Genomic DNA, 16,739 nt, shown 5'->3' on the forward strand with positions numbered 1-16,739 from the left:
GCAACGAATAAACTTGTACTGCCTAGATCGCAAGATGCGATCTAGGCAGCATGATGCTTACCCGGAAGAAACCCTCGAGACGAAGGAGTTGGCGATGCGCCTAGATTGATTTGTGGTGAACGATGATTGTTGTTTATTTCATAAACCCTAGATACATATTTATAGTCCGTAGACTTTCTAACGTGGGAATAATCCCAACCGTGCACGAGACAAACTCTAACTAACCGACATGTAATCTACTATGTTACAGATACACGGGCAAACTAGCCCAAACCTTGCATAATAGGCCGATTCACGTATATTCTTCCATGTATAATCTTTAAGCCCATCTTGATCGCGGCCCACCTCTGACTCGGTCAAATTCTGGTGATAACACATGCCCCCCTGGTTTTGGATTTGATAATTCCAAAATCACTCTGTTTTTCTTCGTCGGGGTCATGTCGTGGCAGAGCAGAACCGTCGCAGCACCCTCCATCATGATGCCCTGCCTTCTCAACTATTCCGCGTGATTTGACCGTTGTCTTTGGGCACCGCCTCCTCGGAAACTGCTGTGGCATTGAATCTCTACTATATCCCCTTTATTTAACCGCTCTGAGCAGTTTGCCACTTCATCCCTTTGCTCTGTTCCGGCCATCGGCACCCAAAAAACCCCCAATCTCCCGTAGCCATGTCCTCCTCTTCTTCCTCCTCCGCCTCGTCGGTCTTCTCCGACTCTTCCTCATCTCGCGAGCCGACGCCGGAGTGGGGCTCGTTGGCGGCGCACGACATTCTCGCCCCAACGACGTGGGACAAGGAGGAACACGATTCCTTCGTCTGGTCCGAGGATGACAAATCCTTGACCGACGGAGAGGGCGACCTTCAATTCCTCGTCGAAGGGGAAGAGGAGGCGGAGAGCGAGGACGACCGCTTCTCTTGGGACGATTTCACCTCCTCCGAGGAAGAGGTGGAGGAGGACGACGACGACTCCCTCGAAGGTTACCCACCAGCGAAGCGCCTCCGCACCTGGTGGGACGACGACAGCGATGACGACGATGAGGAAGATGAGGCTCCCGTAGAAGGCTACGGGAGTTCCGATGAGGAGCCTATCAGCAGCTGCGCCGGCGGCAGCGACGACGAGGGCAGCAACGGCCCTTAGATTAGGGACTAGTAGTAGTAGTCGGCTTTTGTCCTCTTCTTCTCTGAGCAATCGGCTCTTTCTTTGTAAAAAATCCCTCTCTTAATGAAGAAAATATTCCTCAATTAATTTCGCTTCCTTGTCAACTTTGCCGATCGTCGAACGAAGTCGTCGTATAGAGAGCCGATAGCAGGACATCGGCTCGCAGTATAAACGCGATCTGAGGCCAAGCCGTCGCCTAAACACGCGGTCCAACAGGTTTAACTCACATCCAAACCACGTCCAAACCATCAGATTGAACTCCTCAGCAAGCCACTAGGAGATTCATCCCAAATATCATGATTTCTGGCCTGTACCGATCCCGTTAACCTGCTAATTTGAGCTTATTCCTCTAGAGTCGATAGCAATGTATCGGCTTTATTATTCTGAAGTCGATGCCCGTGCATCGGCTGTACTCGCATACTGTTGTCTCCGCATGTTTTCTCAAGTCGATGTCTGCGCATCGGCTGTGATTTTTTTTTTTACTGGCCGATTTAAAATCGGCCTCCATACCTTACTGCCCATCATCCCACATGCTTGGGAAATACTTCTTGAGGTGTTGACCATTGACGGCTACTGGGAACTTCACGCCGTCCAACTGTTCCAGCATGTATGCATTACCCTTCAAGGCCTGGACGACTTTGTACGGACCGTGCCAATTAGGAGACCATTTGCCATATGCCTTGTCCCTAGTTCCTAACGGCAACACAGCTTCCCATACTAGATCACCAACTTGAAACTCTCTTTGGTCTAACCTTCTTATTGTAGGCACGAGCTACCCTGGCTTTGTTCTCCTTAATCTTCTCCAACGACCAAAGCCTAAGTTCTGTTGCGTCCTCAATAGTGTCACTCATCAAAGCTGCATATTCTTCAGCTGTCAGATCATTCTGAAACGTGATACATCTTGATCCAGCCGTAATTTCCCAAGGTAATACGGCTTCCTGTCCATAGACGAGCTGGTACGGCGAAGTCTTTATAGCTCCATGGCACGACATGCGGTAGGCCCACAAAGCTTCTGATAACTTTTCATGCCAATCCCTAGGGCTCTCGTCAATTTTTCTCTTGATCAGCTTGATCAAGCTCTGATTGGACGCTTCAGCTTGCCCATTGGCTTGAGCATAGTATGGAGATGATCGGATCAGTTTAATCCCCATGTCATCGCAGAACTTTCTGAATTCTTTAGAAACAAAGACCGAACCTCCATCGGTCGTGATAGTTTGGGGAATCCCAAACCTATGAATGACGTGTTCTTTCACAAACTTGATCACATCTTCTGATTTCACCTTCTTCATAGGGACGGCTTCCACCCACTTGGTGAAGTAATCTGTGATAACCAAAATCCATTCATGTTTTTTACTCGACGCCTCGACGCCGGATGGATTTTGCCGATCATATCCATGCCCCACCCTCGAAACGGCCAAGGCTTGATGATAGGGTTCATTGCTGATGCGGGTACCATCTGAATCTTCCCGAACATCTGGCACGCTTGGCACCCCTTGTAGTAATTGAAGCAATCTTCAAGCATGGTGGGCCAATAAAACCCTGATCGCCTGATTAACCACTTCATCTTATGAGCCGACTGATGAGTTCCACAGGCGCCTTCATGCACCTCATGCAAGAGCCGATTAGACTCAGTTGGTCCCAGGCACTTGAGTAGTAACCCTTCCAACGTCCTGTAGAACATGTCGTCTCCTATGAGGACATACTTCATGGCTTTGTACCTTATCCGTTTAGGTGCCCCCCGAGCCGAATCTGTCAGGGAACTGCAGATATCGGCTCTGTAATTTAGCCAAGGCACCGTATTTGCACGTCGGCTTCGGTAGGACCAATGTTGATTTTCCCTGACTCATCAGCCGACGTAAACCACTGCCCAGTAAATCGACGTTGCATATAAGCAGAACATGTGGTGAGGATAAATTTTGGCCGATTGCTGGAATCGGCCTCCATATTGAATCGCTCAAATGAAGGTTTTATAATGTTCCTTCATAGATCTTTGGGGGCCGATCCCAAGGATCGGCCTCGCCACGTTTGCTCATCGGTTTGTTCTTGCTATACGGTCAGGCCAGTGGATAGGACCAGCCTAACCCTGCCCTTCGTCACGTCGATGCGCTCGCAGTCGTCCAAATTGGGTGCCTCGTGTAATCCTGGAGCACTAAACTCCGTCGGAAGGACGAGCACCATGTTTGTGCCAGCCGATGTCTCATCATCGGCTTTCTTTTGCTTGGGGCGCCACTCCATTTTCTGTGGCCGGCCCTCTTCATCCAGGGTTCGCTGAATTTTCGCGGCCAGATCAGGCCGCGCCTTCCTTAGCGTGTGCAGGTATAACCTTTCGGCTTCCTCCAAGCCGCGCAATCGCTGAACCCTACGCTTTTGGGAACGGCTGAGTCCATCAGGGCACCACCTTGGTCGGTGGTACCTGTCTTCTTCTTCTTCTCCCTCGTCTTCCAAATCCTCGAGATCTTCCATCCGAGGGGACTCAGCGTGTTTGCTTCGAGGCGGGAGAGGCCCTAAGTGTTGGAACACGGACACGTTAGCTGCCTCCTTCTTCTAGTTACATTCTGGGCAATTGCCGATTGTAGGCAATCGGCTCATTCCTGAATCCCAGCAGTGTCTGAAGAAGGGACAGTCCCAGTGCCTATCCTCGTCGTCTTGCTCCCTCGATTTTTCCTTGGCACGGCGCTCGTACTCCTCCTCATCGCGATCATGCCGACGATGTCTCCTGGCGTCCCTAGCCAGACGGTCTCTATCATCATCGTCGCTGGATTGTCGGCGTTGGCTATATTGACTCACGTACTTGTTGAGGAGGTGATCAGAGAGAGGTCGCTGATATCTTATGTTCTTCACTTCTCCCTCTGTGACGTAGCGCTTGCCATCGTGACGGAGCCGATCGCGTGGAGCGGCCTCCTCCGTGTCCTTGCTACGAGAGCAGCTGCCCTCGTCTCCATCCTTGCCGCAGTGGTGCCCGTGTCCTACCATGTTGATGCTGAACGAGGATCCCGGCCGGCAACCTTCAGGGTAAGTGCACTCCACCATGTTAACGGCGGGGAAGGGGTGGGTGTCGACCTTCATGGCGTACTTGGTTGAAAATCAGACGTCCTTGTTCTATCGCCATTTGGATCTGCCGACGCCACACCTGCGGTCGTTGGTGGCATGAGAGACCGAGTTATGCCATTTACAGGTATGGCTTTCCGTTCAGCTCTGTGCCGTGGGGATTTTGAGGCCTTCGGGTATCTTCAACCGCTTCTCCTTGAGTAAGAGGTCGAAGATTTGCTCAGTTTTAGTCACGTCAAAATCGAACCCTCCGGGCGGACCTGGTGGCTTAACCCATTTGCGGGACACGGGGTTGCCCCCGAGTCCATTCAGCCAACGCTACCTCTTGATCTCCCGCATGAGCCTTCGTCTTCATCTGCCTCAACCAGGACTACCGCCTCGCTTGAATTTGTCCTGGTACAAGTTCGGATAGCGTTGTTCATATGCTTTGACGATTTACGAACCATGTGCGCCAGTTGAAGGGTAGTCTGCTTGGGAGGCCATATCCTTGATTTGTGATGCAAGGCCCACCACCGCCAACTCGATCGCTTTTTCAGTCACACGAGCCGAATAACATCGGTTCCTCAGATTTCTGGCGCTGGACGTATTCTCGCACGGTTTCCCACGCTTCGACGTATCTCGAGCCAGATCGGCAAGGCGGACTCGAAGCTTCGAGTGGTACCGCATGTGGAACTGTTCTTCCAATCGCTTCCAAGTCCGGATCGAGTCCGTGGCAACGAAGTGTACCACCCAGCCGATCCCGTGAGGGACTGTGCGAAGAACCTCACGCGTAGTGGATCCGACGCTGAGGCCGTTCCTAGCTGTGCCAAATATCGGCTCACATGCTCGATGGAGCTGGAACCATCTGATCCACTGAATTTGGAGAAATCAGGGAGCCGATATTTGGGTGGTAGCGGGACCAATTCGTACTCATCGGGGTACGGCTTGGAATAGCCGATTGTCCTCCTTTTCGGCACCATGCCGAACTGATCTCTCAAGATAGTACTCGATTTGATCCGCGGTGCCGGGCTGCAGAGTCGAACTACGAAGATTCGCCGGGGTGGCGTACTTAGCCAGCCATGCTTGCTTTTCCAGCTCTGAGCCAACTGCAGGAGCTGAGCTCTGGAGGTTCGTCGGAGTGGCATACTTAGCCAGCCACGTCTGCTTCTCAAGATCTATCGCTGACGTTCCTCCCGCTTTTCCAGAAGTCCCTGCTGTCGCGGCCTGGTTTGTGAGCGCCCAGTTACCGCAGTCTGGCACATATGTGCACATGTACCCATGAGGGATCTCCTTAGGCGCCTCATGCAAGAACTGGCAGTCACTAGGGTCACCACCGATCTTGTAGACGACGAATGCCGGTGAATTCGGCACTTCTGGTGCTGCTAACGCAAATGGCAGCGGTGGACGGGACTGGAGTGGCATCTCTCCTTGGTATGTCCCGAGAGCTGGTCCTGACGGAGAGTACTGGTGCCTCATGATCTCCTGGATCACCCGAAGAGCGACACGCTCCAAAGTGTTCACCAGGTTCTCAGAGTGGCGGTGCAGCGAGTGAGCCACCATGTAGTTAATCTCCTGACGCAGGGACCTGGTGCGTTCCTCTGACGGGGCGGACAGGTCTATTCCATCGAGCGCACCATCAGGCGAGAACCCTTTCCACCTGATGCCATGTGAACGGGTTCTGTGAAAAGAGCCGATGAGGTCGGCCTCGAGGATAGCTTTGACCTCGTCATACTTCTTCTTGAGCTCGTCGGTCAGATCCTCGTACGTGACTGGGGTGCCGTCCGCCATCTCAGATGTAGATGGCGATGTGGTTGGTGTCGAAGATGTGTCCCACCGGGCGTGCTAGAATGTGTTGCGGTCAGAAACCCACCGGCGAGCAGCGACGGGCAACACAGTAGAGCCGGGAACAACTTAGGGCTGCGGCTGGCCCTGGTCCCTCCGAGCGACGGCCCGCAAAGCCTCCGGCACGCACGTCCGATGCTGGTGCAAGGGCGTGCCACCTGACCTATACCTGGTCAGGAAGGTGATGGAGATGCCTCGCTTAGTTTCCTGCATGGCATACACGTAAACATTAAATACGAGCCTCGATCGGCTCTCAGGTTATCCTGTGAATCGGCTCAAGGAGCCGATCCACCCATGATTCGCACGAGGTGTACGAATATATGGTGGTCCTGCTTGATCAAGATAAAGCTAAAACGATCTACGACGATTTAGGGTTTTCACCGCATAATCGGATCATCCTACTCACGATTGGGCCTCGCGGTCACGTACGGTGATCGTAAGCCGATCCTAGACAAGGCCTAAAAACCAACACGAGGTTGATCCCCGGAACATCCTGTCTAGGGCTAGCAAACTACACCCTACGCGTCGCTGGATCCTCCAACCCTTTGTAAGGCCTAACTATTGCAGATATTAAACTAATCCTTGAAGAACAAGGAGCAACCGTAACGGATCGGATCTACTAAATAATGATCAAGCGGGGTGCCGCCCCTACACCTAAGATAGGTGTAAGGGCGGCTAGATGTCTAAGGGTTGCACTACGACAGCATATGATACGAAGAACAATGCTAACCCTAACACATCTAAGATAACTACGTTTCTCGCCATCAAAAAGGCTTCAGTACGAGAAACGCATGGCAACGAATAAACTTGTACTGCCTAGATCGCAAGATGCGATCTAGGCAGCATGATGCTTACCCGGAAGAAACCCTCGAGACGAAGGAGTTGGCGATGCGCCTAGATTGATTTGTGGTGAACGATGATTGTTGTTTATTTCATAAACCCTAGATACATATTTATAGTCCGTAGACTTTCTAACGTGGGAATAATCCCAACCATGCACGAGACAAACTCTAACTAACCGACACGTAATCTACTATGTTACAGATACACGGGCAAACTAGCCCAAACCTTGCATAACAGGCCGATTCACGTATATTCTTCCATGTATAATCTTTAAGCCCATCTTGATCGCGGCCCACCTCTGACTCGGTCAAATTCTGGTGATAACAGGTACCTCCAGCAGCTGAATCCAATAGGTTCCGCGAAGAAAAATTCAATCCTGCATAAAAGGTTTGGATGATCATCCAAGTAGTCAGTCCATGGGTTGGGCAATTCTTTACCAAAGATTTCATTCTCTCCCATGCTTGAGCAACATGTTCATTATCCAATTGCTTAAAATTCATTATGCTACTTCTCAAAGATATAATTTTAGCGGGAGGATAATATCTACCAATAAAAGCATCTTTACATTTAGTCCGTGAATCAATACTATTCTTAGGCAAAGATAGCAACCAATCTTTAGCTCTTCCTCTTAATGAGAAAGGAAACAGTTTAAGTTTTATAATATCACCATCTACATCCTTATACTTTTGCATTTCACATAGTTCAACAAAATTATTAAGATGGGCAGCAACATCATCAGAACTAACACCAGAAAATTGCTCTCTCATGACAAGATTCAGTAAAGCAGGTTTAATTTCAAAGAATTCTGCTGTAGTAGCAGGTGGAGCAATAGGTGTGCATAGGAAATCATTATTATTAGTGTTTGTGAAGTCACACAACTTAGTGTTTTCAGGAGTATTCATTTTAGCAATAGTAAATAAAGCAAACTAGATAAAGTAAATGCAAGTAACTAATTTTTTTTGTTTTTGATATAGAGAACAAGACAGTAAATAAAGTAAAACTAGCAACTAATTTTTTTGTGTTTTGTTTTAGTGCAGCAAACAAAGTAGTAAATAAAATAAAGCAAGACAAAAACAAAGTAAAGAGATTGGAAGTGGAGACTCCCCTTGCAGCGTGTCTTGATCTCCCCGGCAACGGCGCCAGAAAAAGAGCTTGATGCGTGCAGTTAACACACGTCCGTTGGGAACCCCAAGAGGAAGGTGTGATGCAGACACTAGCAAGTTTTTCCTCAGAAAGAAACCAAGGTTTATCGAACCAGGAGGAGCCAAGAAGCACGTTGAAGGTTGATGGCGGCGAAGTGTAGTGCGGCGCAACACCAGGGATTCCGGCGCCAACGTGGAACCTGCACAACACAACCAAAGTACTTTGCCCCAACGTAACAGTGAGGTTGTCAATCTCACCGGCTTGCTGTGAACAAAGGATTAACCGTATTGTGTGGAAGATGATTGTTTGCGAAGAACAGTAAAGAACAATTGCAGTAGATTGTATTTCAGATGTAAAGAATAGGACCGGGGTCCACAGTTCACTAGCGGTGTCTCTCCCATAAGATAAATAGCATGTTGGGTGAACGAATTACAGTTGGGCAATTGACAAATAAAGAAGGCATAACAATGCACATACATATATCATGATGAGTACTATGAGATTTAATCAGGGCATTACGACAAAGTACATAGACCGCCATCCAGCATGCATCTATGCCTAAAAAGTCCACCTTCAGGTTATCATCCGAACCCCTCCAAAGATTAAGTTGTAAACAACAGACAATTGCATTAAGTATGGTGCGTAATGTAATCAACACAAATATCCTTAGACAAAGCATCGATGTTTTATCCCTAGTGGCAACAGCACATCCACAACCTTAGAACTTTCTGTCACTGTCCCAGATTTAATGGAGGCATGAACCCACTATCGAGCATAAATACTCCCTCTTGGAGTCACAAGTATCAACTTGGCCAGAGCCTCTACTAGCAACGGAGAGCATGCAAGAACATAAATAACATATATGATAGATTGATAATCAACTTGACATAGTATTCAATATCCATCGGATCCCAACAAACACAACATGTAGGATTACAAATAGACGATCTTGATCATGATAGGCAGCTCACAAGATCGAACATGATAGCACAATAAGGAGAAGACGACCATCTAGCTACTGCTATGGACCCATAGTCTAGGGGTGAACTACTCACACATCGATCCGGAGGCGATCATGGCGATGAAGAGACCTCCGGGAGATGATTCCCCTCTCCGGCAGGGTGCCGGAGGCGATCTCCTGAATCCCCCGAGATGGGATTGGCGGCGGCGGCATCTCTGGAAGGTTTTCCGTATCGTGGCTCTCGGTACTGGGGGTTTCGCGACGGAGGCTTTAAGTAGGCGGAAGGGCAGGTCAGGGGGCCACACGAGGGCCCCACACGCCAGGGCCGCGCGGCCAGCACCTGGGCCGCGCCGCCCTGTTGTGGCGGCGCCTCGTGGCCCCACTTCGTCTCTCCTTCGGACTTCTGGAAGCTTTGTGCAAAAATAGGCCCCTGGGCGTTGATTTCGTCCAATTCCGAGAATATTTCCTTACTAGGATTTCTGAAACCAAAAACAGCAGAAAACAGCAACTGGCTCTTCGGCATCTCGTCAATATGTTAGTGCTGGAAAATGCATAATAATGACATATAATGTGTATAAAACATGTGAGTATCATCATTAAAGTAGCATGGAACATAAGAAATTATAGATACGTTTGGGACGTATCAGGCCCCAACAGCTGGAACAAGGACGGTCGCGCCCTGTTCTGGGGCGTTCCGGGGCGCACCCTCGAGAACGTCATCCGCGGCATCCGCAACGGCGCTCCAAGGTTGGAGATACCGTCGTCACCGCCGTCGTCTCCTCAATGGCAGCCGAGGAGGACGACGTACTCGTCCTCCTCGCACTCTTCTTCCTCAGGACCGGCGCGATCGACGCCGTCCTCGTCGTACCGGTCGGCGCCCTACACCGTCCCCAAACGGGAGGTGAAGGAGGAGCCGGCGACGCCCGTCAACACGAGGCGTGGCGGCAGCGGCAGCCGGCGGTAGCAAGGGAGGCGCGGCGGCACCCTCCTCATCCCGAAACCGGAGGTGAAGGAGGAGCCGGAGGAAGCGTCGCAGGCGGCGCTGCTGGCGGAGTACGAGCGGCAGCAGCGGCTCATCGCCAGCAGCGACGACCCCGAGGACTGCCCAGGGCTGCGGGCGGCGTTCTTGGCGTCCATGAACGACAAGGACGCCTGGAGGGGCGACCTCGACGCGGCGATCGCCATGTCCATCCGCGACTCCGGCAAGCCGCTGGTGGACCTCACCGACGACGGCGAGGCAGGACCAAGCGGCTTGGTGAAGGACGAGCCCGTCGACGAGCGCATCAAGCAGGAGATCGTCACCGACGACATGTACAACTTCCAGCAGTACTACGACGCCTTCGGCCACCGCAAGTACTTCTAGATTAGGTTTAGTTTAAATTTAGTCAAATTTCGTTCGAATCTATGTAAGTTTGGACGAATCTAATAGAATCTCGTTAAGTTTAAAATTTCCGAAATTTTGTTTGGGGGACGCGACTGGGGAGCGACGTCCCCCAAACGCGGCACGAACAAAACACGTCCCCCAAACGCTCAATCCGGCGCGGTTTGGGGGACGCGGCTGGAGATGCTCTAAAGACATCATCAGAACATTTCTGTTATTATTTACATCAGGATACAAGCATGCGGGGAGTCGGCATGAAGTTGGCGATGGCATGAGTAATACTCCCTCCATCCCAAAATGTAAGACATCTAAGGATTAGTCAAAAGTCAACATTTTTTAAGTTTTTCTAAGATTATAAAAAACATTTATGTTACTAAATTAATATCAATATATTAACCATAATATGCATTTTCTTAATATGTTCATTTAGTATTGTAGATGTAAATATTTTTTCCTAAATATTTGATAAAAGTTAGTAAAGCTTAACTTTTAACCAATTCTGGCTTACATTTTGGGATGTCAACCAGGCACCAATAATTGCTAGAGTAGCAACGGCGCACTGCGATGCAACAGTGTGACGAGAGCGAAGACTATTTGTTCAGCATTTCAATCTGACTAGAGGGAAGCAAGAGGTTATGAATTGTTTTCCTATTTACATCACGATACAAGCAATATCGGGGTTCTGAAGACGACATATACGCCTAAGAAGTTAGTCATCACCTGAGTAATAAATAATAATCTTCTTGATAGATGTGGTAAGTATATATCGTACAATAGCGCAAAGAATTGTGCGAAGTACACGCTAGTATTTCAAATGCTATTTTACACAATGGTACAGCATTCCTAATTAAGAGTCGGCGTCCTCGCATGTCTTCGCAAAAGCATTGCAGCATCACCACGCAAATCTTTTCTGATTGCTGCAGGGCCAGCACTGATGGCTTGGATGTGGAGGAACTGTTGGCCATGATTCAACCCCAACTTGCAAACGTACTTTACAGCAAAGAGACGCCTTCGAGTTAACTCATGTACTAATATATTCCGTTACTGTGTGTGTTTGGAGGTCTCCTAACAAACGACCCCTTCGGGAGCTATGCCTTCAAAAAGAATGGGTCAACCTGAACAAAGGAGCAGGAAAACATCAGCAAAAGTTGGCACATCCAACTGATACAGTAACAAATACAGGCGCATACCTTTGGACCAATCGTGGTTAAAAAAGAGCACTATGCACAAGTGGGACAAGATGCATCAATCAATCGGATGCTTGTCTGCTTGCCGGGAGGTGTATTGGGCTGATATCAAAAGCAAGGACAGGAAGGCACTCGCCACAAATATCGCGTCGAACCAACGGTGGTAGAAGTCAAACTGAATGTCACCCAGAACGTCTGTGATGATCACCCTGAGCAAACATGAATCAACAAACAACAATTTTCCGGTTCAAAGCTTGCAGAACATAACACCCAGATGTTTAAAGAATCATACTTCCATATCCAAAAGAATACTATTCATTAAAATCTCAGAACACTTGCGGGGTAAAAACTGGTAAGTATCGGAACAAATATGCTACAGGTGTTCACGTGCTTGTAGCTTATGCCATTTTGACAAACTTTTCTCACTACGCACTCATCATCTTGCAGGTAAAGAGTGGTGGGAGTGGGAAAACTATGAGACTGAAAAAAGTTAACCTGTCTTTAACAAAAGAAAAGTCATATGCACTACGTATAGTGCATATCCACCCCCTTAAATACTCAGTTCAACAAATATATCCAAAATCTGCATATATACTCCCTCCACTCACAATTAGCTCATTTTTGGGTTTAGTCTAAGTCAACATTTATAAAGTTTGACCCGGGATAGAAGGAAAAATATCAACATTCATAATATTAAGTTATTAATTGCATATAATTTTAAAACACTTCATGATGATTCTAATACAATAGATTTTATATTGTAGATGTTCATATTTTTTTCCTATATATTTGGTCAAACTTTGTAAAGTTTGATTTTGTCTAAAGCCAGAACACGAGCTAATCGTGACCGGAGGAAGAACTACGACATTTCATTTTTTAGATCTTAACATATTGTGCAAAAGAGGGTAGCAGGTTCGTTTGGTCCCACAATGGCGCCTATGTCCATAACTGTAGAGATAAAGTATATAACCCAGTTGCAAACTTAAAATCAACGCAGCAAGTTCAATACAAAATAATAAAACAGATACAAAGGCCAGGTCAGTATATTTGAAGAGCAGTCTCAACTCTCAAGTAATAGCGGAATACCTGTACTCATTTGCCAGGCTTTTCCTTATAAGAAGAATAGATGATATGAAGTACATGCCCATGATCTCAGATAAGAAGAGGACAACATTGGTTGTTGATCCAGTCCCAACTCTAGAAACAGCAAAGAAGAACTGCACAGGAATGAGACACGATAGCATCACATTAGGCTCCATGACAAGGGGAACTATGACAACAGCTGGAAGTCTATTTAAATAAACTGAAAATGCAGGTGGGCAAATAAGGCTTTCTGCATTACAAGTAGTTGAAAACGTGAAATGTATCCATAGTGCTTTCCCAGCATTTTTTAACCACTCATTGTGGATCAGAGACTAAGGTAGAGATGCTACTGATAATAAGTCCAAAACTCAATATGTACAAAATAAAAAGTAGCAACAAGAAAATTGCTGACCTTCATAACATTTGCCAGGAAACCTCGAATAGATATGCCAACCAACATCCCGATGAACATCAAAGATACGTACTGAAAGCACAAGTCAAAAGTAGGACAGATGTAAGTAAGAATGTCAACAAGTAGGCATGGAGAACATACAGCAACACAATAATCAACATTCTATCACAGCTGAGCAACAATGCAGGCCATCTTATTCGCACGGGCGTTAAGGTGTCACTTTGACCATCAATTTCTATGAGAATAACTTGAAAATAAAACTAAGTACTATTCCCTCAGTTTGGAATTAAGTGTCGCAGATTTGTCTAGATTCGCGTTTATCTACCTGGAGGAAGTATATATTATGGAAGTATAGATTTAGTAATATCAATGGTCTTGTAGATGTTCATATTTTGTTGTATATTTATGGTAAACAAAAATATGTTTGACTAGCACGGGATCTTATACAACCTACAGTGTGAGTCAGGGAGTATCTAAATGCATTAAATAGAGTTTCAAATTGACATACAAAACAACTAATTAGTTGTTCTGATATAATACTAAATGCATTATGGGATTATTATAGCTTCAGCATACCTACCTGTGATAACAGTGCGACATCGATACCGATATCAAAATGCCTCAAGAAAATGGTAATTGTCATGGTCACTGGATCAACAGAGCCATCCTGGGAAGAAATCAAGAAATACAGAATGTAGGTGAATAATGAAATTCAAGAATTGAAGATGGCGAGCAACTGGTTTCAGGTCCATGAATACATGAAGAGGTCCGTACCGCTTTAAAAACTACACTCTGCAAGCCCTGCACACATGGAAAAAAAAAGATTAGATGGCTATAACATGAAACAGGGAGATGCATTGAGCAAAACAACAGAATGAATTCTCGAGTAGTACCTTGAGCATCTTATAAACACAATATACTGATAAAGCATATCCTAGAAGATTCTGAAAATGTCCTCTCCAAGTTCGAGAATACGCAGCAGCTATCTGGAAAATAAAAGAAGAATTGTGCAGAAAAGTTAAGGTCAGGTATTCTAAGAAATTATCGATGACTAGCATAGTAGGGACTGCTGTAAAATGAAATAAGAGATACAAATGTGTGACTCCGCAAAGCAAAAGAACAAAATAATGAATGCAACCAAACAGCACAGTAACCTTCTCAATGATTTCTTCCTGAAACTAATAGAATCGATTCGAACATATCTGTCCTATGATTTTTAAACGAAGATAGGTCAAGTGCAATCACATTATCAAGGGGCAACATCCACACCACAAGAAATATACTCTTTTAGAAGGGAGAGCACAAAGAACACTCATCTACAAGCTAAGAGGTCAATGAAATTGAGCAAATTTTCTTTATGATGCTGCTCTGATATCTTTTGGGTCCCATATTTGTCTCACTAAAACCTTGATGATCAAGTGGTGGTCACGATTTCTAGGTGTTCATAGGAACACCACAATATTTAGAAGCTGATGAGGGTACAATCCACTAATTGGTTGTTGATCTTAACACTGTGACTGAAGGTGCGCAAATAATACCTTAGCTTGGCGGAGCTCATATATCTCAAGGAATAGCTGTTTGGAAAGCTCTTCTAATCCCTGGACCTCTGCTTCTAGGTTTTTTATATCTGCAAGATAGAAAACGAGAACTAATACTTATTACCAACGGAGCAAACTGCAGTGTCAAAAAAAAGCAAACAATACAACATACCCTGCTCAGTTTGATCTTCTTGCACAGATCGAACAACTGTTCCAACAATACGCTTTAGAAATGATCTGGCTTTAAGCTTCTGCACGTATCAATGTGTGCATGCAGTCATGTCATACAGGGTAAACATCAAAATAATAGAGGTGCGCACTAATCGTAACCTGCGACCTTAATGTGTGTTACACTGTGAAGTAGGGATATTTCTCATTCATTACTATTGGACATTTATTGTATGTGAGCGAAAGAAACAAAAATGGCAATTCTACATGGCTAAGTAATAATTTTAAATAATTATTCCATCGGATCCAAATTAAATGACACAGCTTTGTCTAGATACAGATTATCTAATTAATTTGGGACGGGGGTAGGGGAATGGACAACTATCCATGTTTGTGACCACACAATCGATGTGGATTTTGCACCAAGAGTAAAGTTCTACATATGCAATCCAATAACTATGATCATGGGATGAAGTCTTTTTTAAACAAGAGACACTGACTAGTGGCAAACCTCCTCCGATCCTTGAATCCTCTCCATCTCCATTTTGGACAGAATAATTTTCTTTTTCTTAGCAATGCATGACTCCATGGATTGCGTCAGCTGCCGTTCCAAAGCTTTGATGTCTGTTTCGTCGATTTCCCTGAAGGGCAGGAGATGATAGGTCAATGTGCTGTCTGTAATGAGGCGTAAACGAACTGATGGAAATTGTTTAGAACTGAACCTGATAAAGAGCGACAGGTAGCTGTACGGCAGATTGACCGCACCAAAACCCGAAAGAACAGCCATGACAGTCACTCCGATCACGCCAATCCTACTAACCAACTGCGGCATCGTAAAAAAGCCTACAGAATGAGCACCAAGTCAAACCCAATGGCACACTGAATAGTCATGAATTGAGCACAACGAATAGGCATGTAAATTTTCTACTCCCTCTGATCCATAATAAATGTACAAAGTAGCAACCAGTTATTATGAATTGGAGGGAGTAACAAAAATACAGACAGTCACTCAGTCAGAGTCGATATGGTAGCAAGCAGTTACAGAGTTACTAGGTGAGTATCATCAAGCATCGTGATTGTGAAATCAAACCTTTCTCTGGAGAAGGCATGGGGAAGTGAATCCCCATGCGCCAGAAGCCGTACAGGAAGATGGTCAGGAATAGCGCGGCGGCGAGGAACGACCTCTGCCTTCTTACCCCTGCATGCAACCACCAATCGATCAGCCGATCAGAACAACCGAACAACCAGACACGCACACAGCAGACATGTGCGCTCAGCCAGCAGATTCGTGTACGCAACCTGAGTTGCGGAGCAGGAGGTAGCAGTGGTAGTAGGGTAGGACGAAGACGAGGAGGAGGATGAGGCAGAAGAGGTCGAGGTGCCAGTTGAGGAATCGCGCGTCCTTGGAGAGGACGGGGAGGATCTCGAAGAGGACGAGCTGGAAGAGGTTGCAGGAGAAGGCGAAGACGAGGCCGAAGAGGATCTGCACCAGCGCCCGCCGCTCCTCGTACTCCTTGTACAGCCGCCGGTTCAGGAACCACAGCCCCGCCCAGCCCAGCCCCGCCAGCGAGGACACCACCACCGCGCCCTCGTAGACCACCATGCCCCACCCCATTTCCCCCCTTCCCTTGTCGGCGCGCCGGCGGGGCTCGGAGTAGTCGGCGGTCGGATCTCGAACGGAGAGGAGGGAGAAGGAGGAGGCCTGTGAATCTGCCGTGTGCCGTCACCGCCGTCTCCTCCCGCCGTGATGTGCTTCTCTTGGGCCGGGCCGGGGCCTTCTTCTGAAAGCCTATCTAGCTATTCCGTGCTAGTGAACTTCTACTGTACGTTTTAGAGGGGGGTGCTGTATGCGCGTTTTCCGGGAGGTGCTATACACCACCCTGGTCGGTGCGGACCAGGCACCGCACCCCCCAGGGTGCCTGTTGGGCCGGCCCAGTGACGTTTGTTTCGTTTTTTCTGTTTTTCTCCTTTTCTGCTGTTTCATTTCTTTTCTTTTTT

The 16,739-nt window shown here is 47.2% G+C and overlaps 1 protein-coding gene across 1 annotated transcript; it reads right to left on the reverse strand.

Moving 5' to 3' along the window:
- Positions 1-11,074: 11,074 nt before the first annotated feature.
- LOC127336343 (GPCR-type G protein COLD1) lies at positions 11,075-16,469 on the reverse strand. The gene is made up of 13 exons (XM_051363149.2): positions 16,041-16,469; positions 15,832-15,939; positions 15,464-15,584; positions 15,253-15,382; positions 14,746-14,824; positions 14,574-14,662; positions 13,929-14,021; positions 13,810-13,836; positions 13,616-13,702; positions 13,036-13,107; positions 12,627-12,757; positions 11,544-11,749; positions 11,075-11,468 (listed from the first exon to the last, which is right to left on the reverse strand). Exons 1-12 carry the CDS (start codon positions 16,354-16,356, stop codon positions 11,599-11,601), a joined length of 1,404 nt encoding a protein of 467 aa, XP_051219109.1. The 5' UTR covers positions 16,357-16,469; the 3' UTR covers positions 11,075-11,468; positions 11,544-11,598.
- Positions 16,470-16,739: the final 270 nt, after the last annotated feature.

This window comes from Lolium perenne, chromosome 2, assembly GCF_019359855.2.
Source record: "Lolium perenne isolate Kyuss_39 chromosome 2, Kyuss_2.0, whole genome shotgun sequence".
NCBI classification, from domain to species: Eukaryota; Viridiplantae; Streptophyta; class Magnoliopsida; order Poales; family Poaceae; genus Lolium; species Lolium perenne.